General features: G+C 40.7%; 1 protein-coding gene across 1 annotated transcript; it reads left to right on the top strand.

The window, feature by feature from the left end:
• Nucleotides 1-7,223: 7,223 nt before the first annotated feature.
• On the top strand, nt 7,224-20,313 carry LOC127697597 (flavin-containing monooxygenase 5-like). Its single transcript, XM_052200847.1, has 8 exons — nt 7,224-7,358; nt 8,730-8,918; nt 9,657-9,819; nt 11,658-11,800; nt 13,478-13,677; nt 16,887-17,236; nt 18,402-18,474; nt 19,950-20,313. Exons 1-8 carry the CDS (start codon nt 7,224-7,226, stop codon nt 20,311-20,313), a joined length of 1,617 nt encoding a protein of 538 aa, XP_052056807.1.
• Nucleotides 20,314-21,352: the final 1,039 nt, after the last annotated feature.

Below are 21,352 nucleotides of genomic sequence, written 5' to 3'. Positions count from 1 at the left end.
TGACAATGACATCAACAGCATCTTGTAAGGTGATCTAAATCTATTTTTACAAATCCCTACTAAACACTCTTACCTTTGGATTCTTGTGCTGCTTTTGTCTGGAACCTGTTCAACTTGAACTAATTCCTTGTCTGATCTTGTTCCTTCTAAAGGAAAGGTGTTGATCATTGATCTTGTTACTGGTGGGAAATCAAAGAGTGTTACGTTCCCTTGCATTCCTGTTCTTTTTCGGTCTTGGTGTGTGAGCCTCTACTGTTGACATGGATGCTGCTGACAAGCCAAATGAATGGTCTCACCAAACACTGCTGCACAAAGGGAAACCCCCTTCCAGGCCCAGGGCGTGTTGCAAAAGGTGTGTGTGGAGGGAGATGACACTCTAAGATTTTAAAAGCTAGTTAGATGTATTGACTCCGTTTAGCAGCCATCTTGATATATAACCATTGTGATTACCCCATCACCCTTGAGTAACCTAGTCAGTTGCCCCTGCAAAGTTACCCAGCAGACTATAAACAGACAAAACCACTGTAGTGGTATGTAGAGTTTTATGAGTCTATTGTGCTGCTGGGAATACACTTGACTCTCTTGCTTTAGCATGATAGAAAATGGATACTTTCAAGCTTAGTAACTTTTGTCCTGACTGCCTTATAAATGTCATCTTCTAGCCAAAATCATAGGGACGAACTCGGGCTTGCTCCTGCTGGAGGCTATGCTGCTATCAGTACCTCTTACAACTAAACTGTGAAACACAAGATCAGTCTGCTGCTTCTCTTTGAACTAACATCATCTGCCTTGCTTCTTTCAAAGTTTGAAAGTAGAAATAGTTTATTCAATAAAACAACTCAGTCTTTATTTCTTTGAATAATGGACACACAGCCCTTTGATACTTTCCTTCCTTCCTTCCTTCCTTCCTTCCTTCCTTCCTTCCTTCCTTCCTTCCTTCTTCTCCTTCTTTCCTTCTTTCCTTCTTTCCTTTTTCTTTTTAGAGGGAAACTTGTTGGAACATGGGATAGTTTTGGATATCTGAATACATCCATACCAACTTCATATCAGATTATGGGGCTAAGTCTTGGGTTTGAAATTTATTTTTAATTTTTTTAAGTTTTATTTTTTGTTTTTTTGAGACAGGGTCTCTCTGTGTAGCTCCGGCTGTCCTGAAACTCACTCTGTATACCAGGCTGGCCTCGGAACTCAGAAATCCACCTGCTTCTGTCCCCCAAGTGCTGGGATTAAAGGCATGGACCACCACTGCCCAGCCTGGAGAAACCTGGTAGTTAAGACTAAATTTTTGTTGTTATCAGGATTCACTTTTGGCCAGATAAAAAAATTAAAACAAAAATTTATTTGTAAATACTTATGATGTTTTATCTGGCCAAAACCAAATCCTGATAACAACAACAACAACAATAACAACAATAACAACAACAATGTAGTTTTGACTACCAGGTTTACCCAGGAATGATAGAACATGCCCATAAGCCCAGCACTTGGAGGCAGACACAAGGAGATTGTTTCAAGGTGTCTCTCAATCCATCCATCAATCAATACCAGTTTTAAGCATGTAACTAGTTATAGAGATTAATACCTTAATTGTCAAAAACACTTCCTACTTATTTCATTGAGAATATACTATGGTAGGTGCAGTGCAGGATTTTCCTCTGGACTTTTTCTTGGTGTGCCTGAGTATAATACATTTGTTTCACATTTATTATTCTTTTATCATATGAAATAAGATCTAACTTATATCAGCACTTAAGAATTATTAACTTTCCATCATAACATCAAGGTTTTGCATATCAAGAGGTGGGAACACATCATCTGAGAATTATACTTCCTCTGTGGAGAGGGACCAGGCCTTCAGCTGAATGCAGGATAACTGTCACACGGAGTGGATCCCATCGCTTCATTTGGAGATCAAGTGTGGTTCAAGGTGATGTGCAGGATGACATGTTAACATTGGGGAGACTCGTGATGCTCATTTGTAAGCGTCTACTTCACTGATGAAGGGGCTCCAGATACTAGGGAAGTACCAATTACACTTAATCTAGTATGCACCAAGCCCATTCCTCTTTGCCTGGATGAAAACCCGGGTGCTTTGGTGTTTGGTTAGAATAATTACCGTGACCCAGGCATGTAAGAAAGTTTCTAAAGATCAGGCTGCAGTTCAGTAGAATGAACAAGGAAGGATCTTTGTGCAAGTAGACACCATCCAATGGGCTGATGTGTGAACAAAGAGTAACAGCATAGGAAATGTAACCTTCTCTCTCTCTTCTAGAGATGACAGACTTTTCTGCTCTTGCTTATGAGAATGCCAAGCTCTCTGATCTCCGAACTTCAGGACTTAAGCCAGCAACTCCCTCAGTTCTTATACCTTTAGCCTCAAGCAGACACTTCTCAGCAACTTCCCTGGTTCTAAAGCCTTCAGACCTTGGCTGTACTACAGCATCTCAGGCCTACCAACACCCCAAGGATTTCTCGCCTATCAAGATTATATCATTCAATTTCTCTGATACATCTCTTCTACTGTATTTATATGTTGATAGGCTATTGATTATGATTCTCTGGAGAACCCTAGATATATATGAGGTATGGAACACACTGTTTTGGAAATGTGTGCAATGTTTTGTTACTGAAAAAATCCTGACATCATCTGTAAAAGGGGATTTTCTGCGCTTGAGAGCCCTAAGGCGGAAAACTGAAGACTTATATCCTCAGAAGTGATTTGTAGAAATTATGTGGGAACACTTCACTTCTATCTGCAGTGATCACACATTTCAAAAAATATGGGTGTGTCCTTCTAGTAGTAGGTGTGAAGATACTGCTCTCCGCTGGGCGTGCGGGGAGACCAGATGCCTATAAAAGAGGATCTCGGAGGGTCAACACTGTGGTTCCTCTGCTGGTGGAGACGATATCCCACTCTTTTGATAATAAGCAGCTTAGCCTGAGGAATCAAAGGCAGAAAAACCAACCGCACAGCAGACACACTCAATCCAGGGAGAGGACGACACTTCCTTTGCAAAGACTGTGAGTTGGACTGGCCTTCCTCTGGCTTCCGATGTCCCCAGAGACATCAAAAAATTGTGGTTAGCAGAAGCAATTATTCCTTCTGCCCTCTTCTGTCTTCTCTGCTAAACTTCTGCTTCATTGGTTTCAACCACTCTTCTCCAAGTAGAAATACAGCTTCTAAGTGCCAGGATTCCTTTCTTGCCTCTTCCTCCTTCCTTCCTTCCTTTTTTCCTTCCTTCCTTCCTTCCTTCCATTTTTTAAAATTTTTTTCCAAAAGACCAAGCTTTAATAGAAGAGGCAAAGCAGTGAAGAATGCATAATATACTCACCATTGAGGTAATTTTAAATAGGTTAACTATGGTAAGGCATTTCTTAGCATAATCCATTAAAGAACTGTATGTTGTACATTATTTTGTAGGCTTGAAATTGCTACTCCAGGCAGATTTGAAAATAATGATTATAAATGGTAAAGGGGATGCAGAATACAACTGAAAGAAATCCAGGACAAAAATGAAATACATTGACTTCGTGTTTATGGACCTATTTTGTTCAGATGTTAAAAAAAAAAAAAAGAAAGAAAAAGAAAAAGGAAAAGGAAAAGGAAAAAGAAAGAAAAAGAAAACAAAAAAGAAAAGAGTATTTGTATCTGACCAAAGGATCATGTACAGATACATTCTAATTGCTACTTTTTCTTTTTCATAAGGGTTGATCAGGACTAATTAGCATATCAAGCAACTTATCTAAGGCCATTTAGCTAGGAACTACTAAAGAAGCTAAAAGCAAGGGCTACCTTCCTAATCCTTAGGCTGCCTTAAAATATCATACCACTGTAGACAAATGAACTTGTCCATGGATTTTACATTTTAAATATATTGTCATAGATTGGGGCACAAATAAAGTGAATGCAAATTTTATATTCAGGAAAAATGCTAATGGTATTCATAACACTCACGGGTGGTTGAGAGTCATATTCTCACTGTACTGTTTTGTCCTCTCTATGTACACAAGATTCCTGGGAAGATTCAAATCTTCTTTCTCAAAATACACTGCTCCTGTGGAACCAAAATTCCTTAGGGATGTGGCATTAAAATATGAGAAAAGCCAGGAGCTAGAGAAAAATGAAATAACACTGCATAAAACTAGGTAGAGAGTCACTAATAATTGGACAAGAATTTCATAGATACATCCTCTCTTCCCAACGATTACATTTTCATTATTTTTTTATGCAATGAAAATTTCCAAGTAGTCATTAAAATGCTGGGTCCCGTGTACTAAGTATGCACTGCCTTCCAGGCACTACCAACAGAGGCAATTATGACTCATAACCTGGATATAAATTAAGCAGTTCTATTTTCATAGAAAGCAAGTGAAGTAACAGAACTTTTGTAACCAGAAAAGAGCTTTTTGAAAAGCAAGATAACCTTTGTTTCTTTGCAATAGTGGCAAGCAACAGGATTCTTAACTGCAACAGAATTTTACACAACTGAAAAACTTATAGCCATTAAAATTGATGAACTCACTAGCCAAATATTTCCTGAAAACCTCCGTAGGAATAGAAATATATTGACCATATTTTTCACTGAAAATTATGTGGCACACCGTTATGTAGCATATTAGTTTTGTGGGTATCTATGCATAGATATACACATAAGTATATTCACAAAAGAACCGTTTAAACCTGTTCATTTTGATCTTTTCTTTTAGTTATATATTCATGGTTTTTACAAAATTAACAAGCAAGAGTTAATTGAAGGATAATAAAAAGGAATAAACAAAATTCCTGAGTTCATGTAAGAGTTAATAGCTACAATAGCTGTCTATAGATAAGTGACATTCTGGATACTTAATTTTGTAAAAACCAACAAGCAAGAGTTAATTGAAGGATAATAAAAAGGAATAAACAAAATTCCTGAGTTCATGTAAGAGTTAATAGCTACAATAGCTGTCTATAGATAAGTGACATTCTGGATACTACATGGGTTTGAAGGTTTAAATAGGATGAGCTTTATTTATTACGAGATTGAGTGGATTATAATCACCACTTTGAATACAGAAACATAAAATCTGTATTTTACAAAATAAAATAATGGACTGTATGCAGTATTTTGAGCATTCTGGTACTTAAAATATAAGCATATGCCTCATTGATTCTTGACAAGTGAAGAAAAAATATTGGAGGAAAATGGACATTAAACCAGTGTAGGCTTGTTACCCAAAGTCCAAGACTTTCCATCCAAGCTGTGTCAGAGAAAAAGTCTTATCCAACAACCTGAACAGGATTCCCATTTCTTTTTCCTCAAGTCTAGAACAGAAGCTGCCTGAGAAAATAGATTTCTCAGAGCTCACTTTATGGTGGATTCACATCATAGCCTTCCAGGACATAAGAAAGAGCTTCAGCAAAGGGGTGTAGTCCCAGGCTTGCTTTAGCTCCTAGCATAGGGACCAGAGTCTACATGTCTCCCACCTGAAGGGCCATTTCCCCTCCTATAAATTCTGATCAGAGTGAAGAGGGCAGAAAACAAGATGCAAAGCCCCTCGGGTGTATGCCAGGTGAGAGTTAAAGCTGGACCCTACTCCACCAAACCAAGATTGAGATAAGGAAGACCTAGTCTTAAAAGAACTGGGCACATTTCTGTGTCATAGCATCTCATGCTATCCCTTTGAACTATTATGCAGAATCACAGAGAATGTGATGTCTCCATCCTCATGTTTCACCATCTAATTGCAGAAGAGTATGGAGCAAAAGAACACAAGATCACTCAAATAAATTCCCAAATGTTGAAGAGACAAGTTGGCGCAAACATGAGAAGCACAAAGACACTTAAAATGGCCAAATCCTTTCACAGTAGCCAAGTTATGAGGTCAACTCTCTTGCTGGTCAATAGATAGATAAATGAAGGTGCTATAGAGCATTGTTCAGTACAAGGAAGAACAAAAATGAAAACCTTCGACTTAAGCTAGGAAGCCAGGCTCAGACAAAGATTGCATGCTTTCTCTCGTGTATGGAATCTAGAAGATAAGAAAACATGGGGACAATTGTTAGGGAAGAGGATGAGAAATACAAGAGAATGACGGGAGGAAATACTAACAAATATCCCTTAAGCATGTATAAATATCACAACTCCATCATTTTTACAATTAGTATATACTAATTTAGAATGTCAAAGAGGAGGTACACGGTAGCCAGTGGTAATATTTCTCTCAGAACTAAGCCGTGATGATATACTTGGATTCATAGGGAAAAAGAAGACACTCTGACAAAAAGAGTAAGGAGCAAGGATATTCCAAATTAGGGAGGTTGCCATATGCTGCGCAGGTCAGTGATGGCGGGCAAGAGGAAGAGGGGAGCGGGGGGGGGGGGGGGGGGGGGGAGGGGAAGTGTGGCAGAGCCTGGTTCCTGGCAGAGCCTGGTTCCTGACAGTGAGAGAGACACACGGATTCTGGTTTCATTTTCTTAACCTTTTATTATTGCATACATGTCATAGCAGCATATAGATGTCAGAAGATGTCCAAAATTGTAGACCCAGCTTCTCATTCCCCCATTACATGGATTCCGAGGGCAGAACTGAGGCCACTGGGCTTGTCTGGAAAGTTCCTCTACCCTTGATGCCATCTTGCCAGCCAGCCCAGAGCTCTAATGAAATAAGACATAAATGTGCCTCTTCTACCATTGCTCCCCATATCATCAACACTAAGACTACCCCGAAAAATCTCATCTCAACTCATCAAATGTTGAATCAAGAGATAAAACTCAAGTGAACTAATATGGTATACAATACATATAATGTATCCCCATGCACCTTCCTACCAGCCCAGAGTAAGCAAGCCACTCACTTTCATTACATACATTAAATCTTTTAAAACAAAATTTAATGCAATATGAAAAACTTTGGATGTATCTATTTTTGAAGGAGTTTTAGTGATCTGTAATTACAAGGAATTCTGTTTCATTTAAATTAGAAAACTTTTATGATTAGAATTAAATGACTAAATGATCTGGTATTAGAGGAATGTTTGTGTGTAGGTGTGGTGTGTGTGTGTGTGTGTGTGTGTGTGTGTGTGTGTTTCTAATCAAGACAAAAGAAGCCATGGTATAAAAAAATCAAACTTCTAACAAACAAATGGTAATGTTGTTAAAATTAACAGGAGGACAGGCCTGGCAATAAACTTGATTTTGCTCCTCAAGGAGAACTGAAGGAACTCTTTCTTATTCAGAGACCATGGAAGTAAAACAGATTGCAGTCATTGGTGCCGGCGTCAGCGGACTGGGAGCCATCAAAAGCTGCTTGGAGGAAGGACTTGAACCTACTTGCTTTGAGAAGAGCAATGACATTGGAGGTCTGTGGAGATACGAGGTAATTTTACAGATTATATTCTCAAAAACTACGATGATACCTGTGCTGGAGAGTGAGAGATGCTTTCTAATAGGAATTAGAACCTGTAAATTTTAATCATTTAACTATTCTATACAGAGTAGCATTATCTACTATCTGGACTAACTCAAAACTTCTCAAGTGCATGATTACAAGAAGAATCTTACTGCGTTGTCTGTTACCCTTCTCATTGCTGAGACAGCACACTTAGGAAAGCAACCTAAGAAAGCACAGATTTATCTCAGCTCATGGTTTTCTGTGTTTCGATGCATCAAGGTAGGGACTGCATGACTGAGCTGAACAACTGTGATCAAAGCAGCCAGAAAGCAAAGGGGATGCCTGCAGTGATGGACGTTCTCCTCTTCCTGCTTTTCTTCTAACCCCACCCATATTAAATAGCCCCCCATAGGAAGACCTATGGTTGAGGCTCGATCATCTGCTATGTATTTTAATGTTAATATTGGTCCCCAAGATCTGATTGCCTCAGGGACAAGAAAATCCTCATATACACCAAGTGATGCTCTGTCACCTCACTCCTTAATTTAAAAGTACTGTTTGAATAAAGATGCCGACAGCCTATAGCTGAGCAGAGGGGTAGGTGGGGTTTCAGTTCCTGGGCTTGGGGTCTGAGGAGGACCATGAAGGGAAGAATAGAAGATGGAGAGAGGAGAAGATGCCAGGATGCAAGTGAATCATGATAGCATGGCCATGAGAGATGGCTAACTGGAGTAAGAGTGTCGCAGGCAGAACATAGCAAATTATATCTCGGAGTTATTGCTAAGAAAGTAGGCAAAATAGCTTAGAGGGTTGATACTTTCCCAGCTCTAGTGCTTTAAAGGCATATTATAAATATAAAGGCTGTATGTTTTTTTATCTGGGAACTAAATGATCTAAGGAGGGGTAGAAATCCCTGATTAAATATTTAACCACAACAACCTATCTATAGTAGGTTTTCCCCCTAGGCAAACTTCTCTGGATATGCCTTCACTGATAAAACCAGCTAAAACCAATCCAATGGGGATGACAAGTTCACGTTCTCCTTTTCAAGTTTCTCATCCCAAATCCCTTCCTGTTAGTTTTTGTTTTATTTCTTGTATTGTGTTTGGGTATTTATTATCTCATTTTTAGAATGACTGAATTACTGGTGTTTTGGGTCTGTCACCATAAAACTTCTAAGAGCATCTTTCTAAAAGAGTCTAATGTTTTTATCCAGTTGGGCAGCATTATAGAACCCAACAGCGACATGCATTATCCATAAAATAAAACTCAGCCTCAGAGCTCTTATTATCCCTAAACTCAGTAAGCATTGTTTCCTAAATTTCTGGAAGCCAAGGGTTGGTTTATTTCCTTTAGGAGATACCAGAGAGTGGAAGGCCCGGGATATACAAATCCTTAACCTGCAATACATCCAAGGAGATGACAGCCTTCAGCGACTACCCTATCCCTGATCATTTCCCCAACTACATGCACAACTCCAAAATGATGGAGTATCTCAGGATGTATGCCAGGCACTTCAGGCTCATGAAACACATCCAGTTCCAGGTAAGGAGTGAAGTCCCGCCCACCGCCTGCACATTGGTCAAGGCAAAGTCCACACACAGAGCCAGCTGGGCACAGTTTTTTTTTTTCTTATTTACATTGCAAATGATTTCCCCTTTTCTGGGTCCCCACTCCCCGCAAGTCCCATAAGCCCTCTTCCGTCCCCCTATTCTTCCATCCACCCCTTCCCACTTCCCTGTTCTGGAATTCCCCTATACTCTTGCGCTGAGTCTTTCCAGAACCAGGGACCACTCCTCCATTCTTTTTGGACATCATTTAATTTGTGGATTATGTCCTGGATATTCAAAGTTTCTAGGCTAATATCCACTTATCTGGGCACAGTTTTAACCTGCATTTCCCACTTGTGTCTCCCCCTCCCCCACCCCCGTGCTCATCACTCATGAAGATATATCTCTGCAATAACTTTTTCCTCAGCATCAAAGTCTGGTCTTGAAGGTTGTTCTTCATGCATGGCTTTCAGTTAATTTTACTAAAAGTAAAATGTAAGGAGGGTGGAGGGGGAGAATTTTAGTGTATTATTTTACCAACCTGCTCTAATCCTTGAGAAGTAATAATTTTATTGATTCTGTATTAAAATCCTAAAGAACCAGGATCTCTAAGTGGAAGTAATAACTTGGTTTATTTATTGAAAATCAGAATTTCCAGGTTTTTTTTTTAAAAAAATGAATATGTGTAGCAGTGCTCTAAAATCAGCCTTTCTGTTGATTTCTTGTTTCCTAGACAAGAGTGTGCAAGGTGAGGAAGCGCCCTGATTTTTCATCCTCTGGCCAGTGGGACGTTGTGGTGGAGGCTGATGGAAAGCAGAAAACTTATATCTTCGATGGGGTCATGGTTTGCAGTGGTCACTATACTGAGAAGTATCTGCCCTTACAGGATTTTGCAGGTATTTAACTGAATGGGCTACAGGAAAAAATCCTGATATTGCAAGTGGTGCACTGCCTGAACTATCACAGACATTGAGAGATGTGCTTATTTGACACAGAATAGTTTTCTTAACAGTCAGGAAAGACAATAGAAGCAACAATAAAACTGGAAACTAGAGGCCCAGGAGAAAGGCCATTCTCAAGAAGAAACCCTGTGAGAGGCAGTGTGAGATTGTAAGTGTTGAGAAAGACACACATTTGATGTGGCTGGCAGAAAGGAGAAGAGTCTATGGAAAAACCACTGAGGAAGGAGAGAGAAAGCCATTCGTTTGTGCATGCGTGCATGCGTGCGTGCGTGCGTGCGTGCGTGCGTGCGTGTGTGTGTGTGTGTGTGTGTGTGTGTGTGTGTGCGCGCATGTGAGCATACGCACACGTGCAAGCGTGCATCTGTCTGTGGAGAAGATACAAGATCATATCTTTATATCATTACTGTTTTAGTAGAATGGAAGAGTAATTGTCAAGAGAATCAGAGTGGGACCATCATTAGGGAGAGAGGGTGGTGATACTGTAACAGGAAGACAACACTGGAGACATTTCAGAGGAAACAGCACCAGTAAATTATAGAAAATAAGACCCAAAATTAGACTTTGTGCCAACATTACTCAATATGTTTGAGATATAATTAGCTTTGTTTTAAAGGTCTATTTTCAATTTAAAAAAATAAATGAAAGAGAAAGAACATAAAAACGGGTAAGAAACAATTTTATCATCCACAGGCAGTCCACGACTACCTGTAATTCTAGCCCCAGGGAATTCCACACTCTTTTCTGGCTGCCACAGCAATACACACATGTGGTGCACAGATATACATGCAAGGCAAAATACCTATACACAAAAATAAAAATCGTTTTCTATTGTTTTCTTTTATTGAAAATAGAAATTTTTCTCACATAACATATCCTGATTATAGTTTTCCCTCCCTCTACTCCTCCCTGTTTCTCCCTAATTTCTTTCTTAACCAGATCTACCTCCTTCTGTCTTCATTAGAATACAAACAGCCTTCTAAGGGATAATAAAAAATAAAATAAAAGTATAATAAAATAAAATGTAACAAGATAAGATAAAAATTAACACAATAGAATTAGAAGAAGATAAAAAAACACAAGGAAAAGAATCCAAGAGAAGGACAAAAACAAACAAAAAACACATAATACATATGCAAGGCTACCCCACAGGCCATTTCTTAAACCTTTAAAGAAATATCTGACACAAAGTGTCAGCTAATGTAAAATAAACACCTGACTTCAGAGACACAGTAAAATGTATAAAATATCTCAGCAATACCTTTGTATGCTGGTTATATGTTAACATTTTAGATTTTGTTTGAATAAGAAATGACATGGAAATTGAGAGCTGGCTCAGCAGTTAAGACTGCTTGCTACACTTCTAGAAGACTCAGGTCTGTTCCTAGCATCCATGTCAGGTGGCCCATAAACGTTTGTATCTCCAACTTCTGGGGATCCAATACATTCTTCTGAACCCCCCCCCCAGGCAGTTGTACTGATGCACACACACACACACACACACACACACACAATCATTTGTGAGATGCATAGGATCACAGAGAACAATGAACAGCTGCACATATATAAGCAGAGAAATGGAAAGCCAATGTCCTCCTCTTGCTACATGAGTTCATGAGTAATTATATTTCCTTCTTGAATAATCTTATTCTGTAATGTTGTCAATAAATGGCCAAGACCAGAGGTTACAGTATATGAATATAATGCCTAGGAATGGAATTTGCCAAGTGTATTTTCCACTTCTGCTTATGACTTGGGGGATTTGACCCTTTCAGGAATCACCAAGTTCCAAGGCAGGTATCTCCACAGCTGGGAGTACAAGCACCCCGACGATTTCATGGGGAAGAGAGTGGTTGTGATTGGCATTGGGAATTCTGGAGCAGATGTGGCGGGAGAGATCAGCAGGGTCGCTGAACAGGTTTGGTGTCATACCCTGATTTTGTTCCTGGGTGTAACCTTGATACCAGCAGAGACTGTAAGTCTGGACTTTCTGTCTGCCTTTAACGGTCATGGTCCCATTTTGTCTGTAAGCTGAGAAAAGTAGTAATCTTAGTCAGGGTTTGTATTCCTGCACAATACATCATGACCAAGAAGCAAGTTGGGGAGGAAAGGGTTTATTCAGCTTACACTTCCACACTGCTGTTCATCACCTAAGAAAGTCAGGACTGGAACTCACACAGGATGGGAACCTGAAGGCAGGAGCTGATGCAGAGGCCATGGAGGGATGTTACTTGCTGGATTGCTTCCCCTGGCTTGCTCATCTTGCTTTCTTATAGAACCCAGGACCACCAGCCCAGATATGTCACCACCCACAATGGGCTGGGTCCACCCACCCTTGGTCACTAATTGAGAGAATGCCTTACAGCTGGATCTCATAGAGGCATTTCCTCAAGGGAGGCTCTTAACTCTGTGATAGCTTGTGTCAAGTTGACACACAAAACCAGCCAGTACAGCAGTTACACATTTTTCTTCTGGATATATTTGAAGGGAATAATAGAAAAATACCAAAGTAATGAAATTCTCCAACATGATGAATGAGTTGTGAAAGATAGAAAACTAGAGTCAATTACTTTGAAATTATCTACATGTGTATACACTGGGGCAATAAACATTTAAATCTACAGAAAAACCTCAAGTGGATATGATTTTGCCAAGAACAATATGCAGGAAATGAGTAAAAGTATTCCACTTACTTATGAATGAAGAGCTAAGCTCAGAGCAGCAAGTCCAAGGGATCCTATTCATTAAGGATATAAAGAATAATAATAATAATAAAAGCAGCCTTCTCTGCTGCAAAGATGGCTGACTTCTAAGCATGGAAGGTTGGTTTCTGTTGTTCAAAATTAGTCTTTGGTATTAATTCAGGATACTCACCACGAACACATGAGAGTTCAAACACCAGACGCTTTCTGTCCACATCAATGAGCAGCTATTCCGTGGACTGCCAACCCACACCAGGCTTTGAGTATATGTGTGAACGAGATATCTCTATAATTATGACCTTGCGGGATAAGTGCGTGTGTCTTCATTACGAACCTGCATCTTCCTTCAAAGTCTCAGTTAAATCACTCAAAATAGGCAGCAGAAGTAATCCCCACAGGTTGTTCTGGGTTGTATGACCTTACTCTACTTACGTGGAACTGCCCATTTGTAACTATGGGTATATTTACAGTTTAAATCTTCCTATTGCCCTTCTGTTGTTGCTGCATGCTTTGTATTCAGCTATTTCTCCATCACTGTAATTTATATAACTGCACAGCATTCAGGGAACATGAGATTGAGCTTGTAACTCCTAATACAATCACCTATTTGGGATAAAAATCCTCACATTCTGGGACCTACCAAGTTTCTGACATCTAACTCGGCTATCGGAAAGAAAGCCCTGGGACAAACAGTAAATGAATTAAAAAGGTGATTAAGTGAATTGAAAAGGCCTGTCCACAGTGTAAAAAATGAGAAGCCGGCAGGTGGGTGAGGGGTTGTGAGCAGTTAATACTGCTTCCTTGGCAATCAAAAATCAATACTGGCACAATTTTTTAAATCAGTATGATTGGTTTTTAAAAAAAAAAAAAGGCTTACCACTTCTCCATGGCAGGTTTTCCTCAGCACAAGACGAGGAGCGTGGATATGGAACCGAGTTTGGGATAATGGGAATCCTTTGGACACAGCACTCTTCACCCGTTATAACAGAACCGTCCAAAGGTTCTATCCCACGTTCCTAATCAACAGATGGGCAGAGAATAAATTAAATGCAAGGTTTAACCATGCCAATTATGGACTGGAGGCTAAGCACAGGTAAGAGCTAGACAGCATTTAAGACAAGCAAATATTTTAAAAATACTGTGCCAGGCTGAAGAGATGGCTCAGCAGGTAGCAACATTTAACTCTTTTATAGAGGATCCAAATTCAATTCCAAGCACACACACACACACACACACACACACACACACACACACTTAAAATAAAATATCATACAAAACAATGATATACCAGTTAGTAAATGTATAAGACAGGTAAGTGACATTCTAAGTCTAAATAGAATTTATTCTAATTGGAAATGCTGACGTCATTTCCTGCTTTCTTACCATTTGACTGAAGTAGAAAAGACTGTGTTTGGCATACAGGTGGGTGAAGCAGTCTTAAGTTCCAGTACCGGGTCTTTCTCTCCCTGTCTCACTGTGCCAATTCACACCACCACTCATCTCTCCCCCCCACCCCCTTGTCTCACTGTGCCAATTCACACCACCACTCACCTCTTCCCCCTGTCTCACTGTGCCAATTCACACCACCACTCACCTCTTCCCCCCCCCCCCCCGTCTCACTGTGCCAATTCACACCACCACTCACCTCTTCCGCCACCACCTGCTCTCCTCTAGTCTTCTAGGTTTGCATTTATGATCCCACAGTAACCCTCAAGCCTGCTGCCAGCTAGGACAATTTCGCCATCTGTATTCCTGACTAGCCACTCCATGCAGTGCAGGCATATCTGAATTCTGCTATCTGGTCTCTACTCTTCTATCGTGCACTTAACACCATCCGAGCCCAGCACCCCATGAAGCCGGATTTCCCAGAACTGTAGTGGTTTCAGATGACATCTGTGTGCCCACTCTGTCGGCACCACAGCCTTCTCCCTCCTCTCGTGCACTCCACCCAATCCATTGTTCTGATCTTACTAATCTTTCCATCTCTCTCATCTTTCACTGGTTCCTCCAACCCCACAGATACTCTCCTTCTACTTCATTTCTCAGTGTTTACCTCAACCTGATACTTAAAACTTGGGGTCATCCACGGTCTTTCTTGGCCATCTTCCTTTCTCACACTACAAAGGTTTCTGTGTTTAAAAGCCTAATTAAGCCAGGCACAGTGGATCATACCTATAATCTCAAAAGAATTGTCTTATGTAAGTACAAATCTGTCCTGTGCTACACTACACAGTTCTTCTGGGCCAGCCTGAGCTACAGAATATGTGTCAAAACAAAAACAAAACAGAGAAACAAAAATTAAGTTTACAAGTCTGGAGAAATGGCTCAGAGGTTACAATCACTGGATGGACTTCAAGAGGACCTGGGTTCAATTCCCAGCATCTACATGGTGACTTACAACCAACCTGTATCTCCATTTCCAAGGGATCTGACAACCTTCTTCTGGCCACTAAGGGTACCAGGTACCCATGAGGTGATCAGATATTTATTGAGACAAAATAATCATTTACATAACAAGAAATGACTTTCTAATTAACTAAACAATGTAAAAGATAACAAAGGCTTAAACTATTATGGGTTGGTAAAAACAGAAAATTAGCATAGAGCTGTCTGTACTAGAAAAGTAGAGATTTTCGTAACTAGTTTTATGATACTGGGTCTATAGGTCCTGGTGAAGAACATAGAACACCAAACATGATACATGAATGTATTGACTGTGAAGCACATCTAAGAATGGGGCTTTCTGTAAGAAACTCTGACTTTATAATTACCACACATTACTGTGTCACTAAGCACAAATATTTACCGGGGAAGATTCAGTGTTAAAGTCATGCAGTTGCACATTGTAGAGCCTTGTAGAAGACTGATCTGATAACCAATTTATGTCAATCTTTTTTTTGACATTTTTAAATTGGATATTTTATTTATTTACATTTCAAATGTTATCTTCTTTCCCAGTTTCCCCTCTGCAAACACCCTATCCACTCCCTCCCTACCCTGCTTCTATGAGGGTGCTCCCCCACCTACTCCTGCCTCACCACTCTAGCATTCCTCTACACTGGGGCATCAAGCCTTCACAAGACCAAGGGTCTCCCCTCACACTGATGCCAGATAAGGCCCCTTCAGCTCCTTCAGTCCTTCCCCAATTCTTCCATTGAGGTCTCTATGCTCAATCCAATGGTTTGCCGTGAGCATCCACATCTGTGTTGGTCAGGATCTGGCAGAGCATCTCAGGAGACAGTTGTATCAGGCTCCTGTCAGCAAGCACTTCTTGGCATCAGCAATAGTGTTTAGGTATGATTTCTGTATGTGGGATGGATCCCCAGGTGGGACAGTCTCTGGATGGCCTTTCCTTCAGTCTCTGTTCCATTCTTTGTCCCTGTATTTCCTTAAAGATAGAAGCAATTCTGTGTTAAAAATTTGGAGATGGGTAGGTGGCCCCATCCCTCAACTGGGGGGCCATGCCTAACCTCTGGATATGGTCTTGATAGGTTCCCCCTCCTCTTTGTGGGATATTTAAGCTAATGTCATCCCTGTGGGGTCCTGAGAGGCTCTTGCTTTCCTGGCATCTGGGACTTTCTGGTTGTTACCCCCAGCCCCCCAGCCCCCATTGCTACATACCTCTGTTCAATTTCCTCTGTAAATCTCCTCCATCTCCTCCCATACCTGATTCTTCCCCTCTTTTCCCCTCCCACTCTTCTCTTCCTCTCATGTCCCTCCCACCCTCTACTTCCCTTGATTATTTTGTTCCCCCTTCTAAGTAGGACTGAAGCATCCACTCTTTGGTCTTCCTTCCTCTTGAGCTTCATGTGATCTGGGAGTTGTATCGTGGATATTCCATGTGCCTAATATCCACTTATCAGGAGTACATACTATGCATGTTATTTTGTGACTGAGCCTATCTCTACATGATCCCAATCACAAATGCCTAAGTCAACGCTGAAGACCTTTACTCCTGGTAAAAATCCCATCATGAAAAGATAGTGTTATCATAAGTCGATTTGTGAGGTCATATTTGATTCTGATGCCTTTATTATCATCTTACAAATTTGGAAACTGATAATAAACTGTTTTATGAGATGTCTAAAAATTCACAGTAAGAAAACATTAGAATAAGTATAAAGCCCATTCTGACTCCAAAATCAAGTTCTTCACTAATAAACACCATCATGTGCTCTGGGAGGTAGTAAACAGTATCAAAATTACAGAAACACTGCTGTGGTTTTCTAAGCGCTAATGACCACAGCTTCTTTATGAAAATGTTCATTCTCATTCCATATAATTATGCTCCCTAACATGCAGATTTCTCAGCCACCAGTCTATCTTCAGCGATGACCTGCCAAATCGCATCATTACTGGAAAAGTGGTAGTGAAGACGAACGTGAAGGAGTTCACCTCGACGTCCGCCATCTTTGAGGATGGCTCAGAAGAGATCGTAGATGTTGTTGTCTTTGCCACAGGCTACACCTTCTCTTTCCCTTTCCTGGATGACAGTGCTGGAATCCTGGACAGTGAACACACTATGTTTAAGTTTGTCTTCCCTCCTCAGTTGGAGAAGCCAACGCTAGCCTTCATTGGCATCCTCCAGCCAGTGGGAGCCACAATTCCCACATCAGAGCTCCAGAGCCGATGGGTTGCACGAGTGTTCACAGGTATGACAGTCTTTATAGGAGCAACTGTGCTCTGACCACACACGCAGATGATAAAGGCACCCGGTCTTCTCTTCTAATGTTACTCATTCTGCTAAGGCAGAGGTGTAGCTCACTCGAGAGAATTTGCCTAGAATGTTCATGATTCTACTTCTGGTTGATCCTTAGCATTGAAAAATAAAATCCCTCAGCTAATTTGGGGTCCTATTTTTAGAGTGGCTAATAGCCCTGTTTTATCAGAAAAGGGAAGCGTGAGGCGAGGTTTACAGTCTATCTTTCATTGGAGTGTTCCTTTAACCTATGGAAAACCTTGCTGTCAATCGTGACATCTCTCACAGGGGAAACTTATTCACAGAGGTAGACAACTTTGTGGCCTTTTAATTTTAATTTTGTTTCCTTTTATTATATATGTATGTTCCTGAGTGTGTGTGTGTGTGTGTGTGTGTGTGTGTGGTACATACAGGTACTGACAGAGCCCAAAGAAGTGTGTTTTTAAAACCCCTGGAGCAAGAATTCTAAAGAAATGCAGATGGCCAGTGTGGATGCTGGGAACTGAACCTGGGTCTTCTGAAAGAGAAGTGTTCTTAACTGCTGAGCCATCTCTCCAATTCCCCTTAAGATTCTAATTTGCATGCTGCTAGATTTGCCTTCCCCCACCATCACTGGCACCATGAGCCCAACTCTGTTTTTTCTCTGCTGCCCTGCCATAGAGAAACCTGTTACCTTGTAAGTTAATTAAAAACTTTTTTTAATGGAATGAAAAGGTTTAAGGTAATGGATACGTTAATTATTCTGAGCTGATTATTACCCCATATATACATGAATCAAAGCCTCATGCTGTATTTCACAAATATATGCAAATATTATGTACTGATCAAAAAGCCATATTAACATGAGTGTTTAATAGTCATGAGTTTTAAATAGAGATTTAAATGGGAAAAAAACCAACTCAAAAACCTATTTTTTCTGAGAGAACACTGACTCCCCTTGCTGGCAGCTAAAGCTGACCGGAAGGAAATGGTCTTCCAGGGAGTTTTCTATGCTTGGCCTCAACTATGCATTCTGTGGAGATTCGTGCTCATAACCATTCCATCTCAAAGCCATCCTTTTCTTTTCCTCTTTACCCAGTCCTCCTGAGAGTCCTCCAAAACCTATCTTGTTTTCTCAGGACTGCGAAAGTTACCCTCCCAGAGCTGCATGATGGCGGACATCAACAGGAGGAAACGGAAGATGGAGAAAGAGTAAGGAGCCAGGCCTGAGGGAGTAGAGTTGTTGTTGTTGTAGTTTCTGCTGCTTCTGCTGGTTCTGCTGCTGCTGCTGCTTCTGCTTCTGCTGGTTCTGCTGCTGCTGCTGCTGCTGCTTCTGCTGGTTCTGCTGTTGCTGCTGCTTCTGCTGGTTCTGCTGCTGCTGCTGTTGCTACTGTTAAAGTAAATGAAACCTGTCCAGAGAGAATTGCTTAATTTTTTTTTCATATGCTTTATGCCTAAGTGTGAGACATTGTTTTTGTTCAATGACACAAAAGGTCCATGTATTTAAAAAAAGAATACTATTAAAAATAGTATTGACAATGGTTTTTTTTTTAAAGATTTTATTCATGTTATCTATATGAGTACACCATCACTGTCTTCAGACACACCAGAAGAGGGCATTGGATCCCATTTCAGATGGTTGTGAGCCACCATGTGGTTTCTGAGAATTGAACTCAGGACCTCTGAAAGAACAGGTCAGTGCTCTTAATCACTGAACCATCTTTTCAGCCCCAGAAAAAAAAAATTTTAAATAGTTAAATTCAGAACCTAGAGGAAAGACAAGCATTTTAACAGAGTAACTAGTAGCAGGATACACAGTTATTTTGATTTATCAGTTACTCTAAGAAGATCTTCCCTCAAAAGTACCCTTAGGGAAATTTGAAAGAATGGATAAGACATTCTTGTCACAATTTCGTAACTTTACAAAATGTGTTTATTTTACTATTTGGTTTTCCTTTTCAAGAAACGACCTCTATGATTCAGAAATTCTCTTTTTTCTGATGCCATGAATATAGCTTTTTGCCCCCTATGAGTTACTGCTGCTCCCCTGCCCCTTGCTTCCCATGTCCGCTTTCTCACTTAGCCAGATGACTCGTTCACATTTTGTATTTTTAAAATACTCATTCGTGTCTTCTAAACACTTCGAAAACTTCCGATGGCTTATAAATTCTCCATACTTTTGGTTTTGTTCCTCTTTTACTCAAGAAAAGTTTAGCCAGGGGCTTGCAAATTTCTAAGCTTGTGGAGCAGGTTCCTATTGCCTAACAGTATCCAGGGGCACAATTTGTATCCAGCAATGAATGCATGACAAGATATTTTGTGTAGCTTGAAAGCCTGAGATAGACTGCAGTTTATCACAGCATTCTACCCAACTCATGGTTCTTGCCTGTCATTTGTATAATGGAACTGGACTCTGCCTGCAGAAAGGATACATATATCTCCAAGAATTAATCTAGCCACTTGGTCAACAATTTCTATAATTATGTCATTCTATGGGGCCGTTTGTAAAGCTTAAAGATGTCAGTAATATGGGACTTATACGTAAAACCTAGAGAAAAGCATGTGTAAGAAATGAAGATGATTTGTGAATAGAAGACAATAAATGTGTCGCACGGCAGGAACTAAGCCCACTGGAAAGTCGGGGTGAAGTCTAACCCTGGCATTTAAGTATTCCCTTCTTGTTCTAGGTTTGTGAAAAGCCCCAGAGGCATACACCGAGTGCAGTACATCGACTACATGGATGAAATTGCTTCTGAGTTAGGTGTCAAACCCAACCTGCTCTCTCTCCTCCTCTGGGATATAAAGCTAGCCAAGGAGATTTTCTGGGGACCCTGTACCCCATACCAGTATCGTCTACAGGGGCCAGGGAAATGGGCAGGGGCTCGGGCAGCCATCCTCACTCAGAGAGACCGGATCCTCAAGCCCCTGAGAACCCGGGTACTCAAGAACTCTGAGACATCGTCCTCTAGTCTGTTCTGGGTCAGGTGTATCTGTGCTGTTGTTTTTCTCTTTGTTCCTGTGTTAGTTATCATGCATGTCATATATCAGTGATCACATACTGATGGAGAGAGGGAATGCACTAGAGAGAACCAGTCATTGCTATTTGACATGCGTGCCTCAGAGCCAAGTGAGGATGTGGGGAAAGAGGGTCATTAGATTGACTAAGACACATATAGACACTTAAATGAAAGCAAAGTTACTCTATTATGGGTCTCCCAAGGGTTTTATATGTAAGGGGCTTTAAAATGCATAGCTCATCTATACTTTATTCCATAGGTGAAAGGATATACCTTATAAGTTTTCCAAAATAAGATTGTATAGGGAGAATAACAAGCAGAGTTTAAGCAATGATATAGGAAGGTTAAGCCAGTCTTAATGCTCAGAAGTACATTACTTGGCCCCAAGATGAGGAAAACACATCTTTTCAATAGAAAAGCCATTTGAATTGATCAACAATGCTGAAAACTCAGTCTGTTGCTTTTCACACCGTTATTTTGGGTTTTTTTGTTGGATTCAGTATACTTTATTTGATAAATGTTACCTGCAGAGTTTGCTGAAATCATTTTAATAATTGCCAGATTCTCCCAGATTTCCCACTCACAGAGTTATGTTATAAACCAATACAAACTGCCCCCCTCCCGGTCACCCCCTCCCACAATCTTCCCCCCAACTCCCCTTCTCCCTTGAATGGGGGCTGCCCTGGGTATCTTTCCCCCAGAACATGGCACTTGAAGTCTCTTCGAGGCTAGGTACTTCCTCTCACACTGAGTCCAGACAAGGCAGCCCAGCTAGTAGAACGTATCCTATGTACAGGCAAGTGCTTTTGGGACAGTCCCTATTCCAGTTATTAAGGACAGGCCAAGCTGCACATCTGCTACATATGAGCAGGGAGACCTAGATCCAGCCTGTGTATGTTCTTTCGTTAGTGGTTCAGACTCTTGAGAGCCCCAAGGATTCAGGTTGGTTGACTCTGTTGGTCTTCTTGTGGAGTTCCTATCCCATTTGAGGCCCACAATCTTTCCTCCTATTCTTCCATAAGAGTCCCCAAGCCCCATCCATTATTTGGCTATGGGTGTCTGTATCTGCCTGA

Source organism: Apodemus sylvaticus, chromosome 12, assembly GCF_947179515.1.
Source record: "Apodemus sylvaticus chromosome 12, mApoSyl1.1, whole genome shotgun sequence".
Taxonomy (NCBI): Eukaryota; Metazoa; Chordata; class Mammalia; order Rodentia; family Muridae; genus Apodemus; species Apodemus sylvaticus.
Note: the sequence above shows the minus strand (reverse complement) of the source record. Positions and strands in the feature narration are given on the sequence as shown.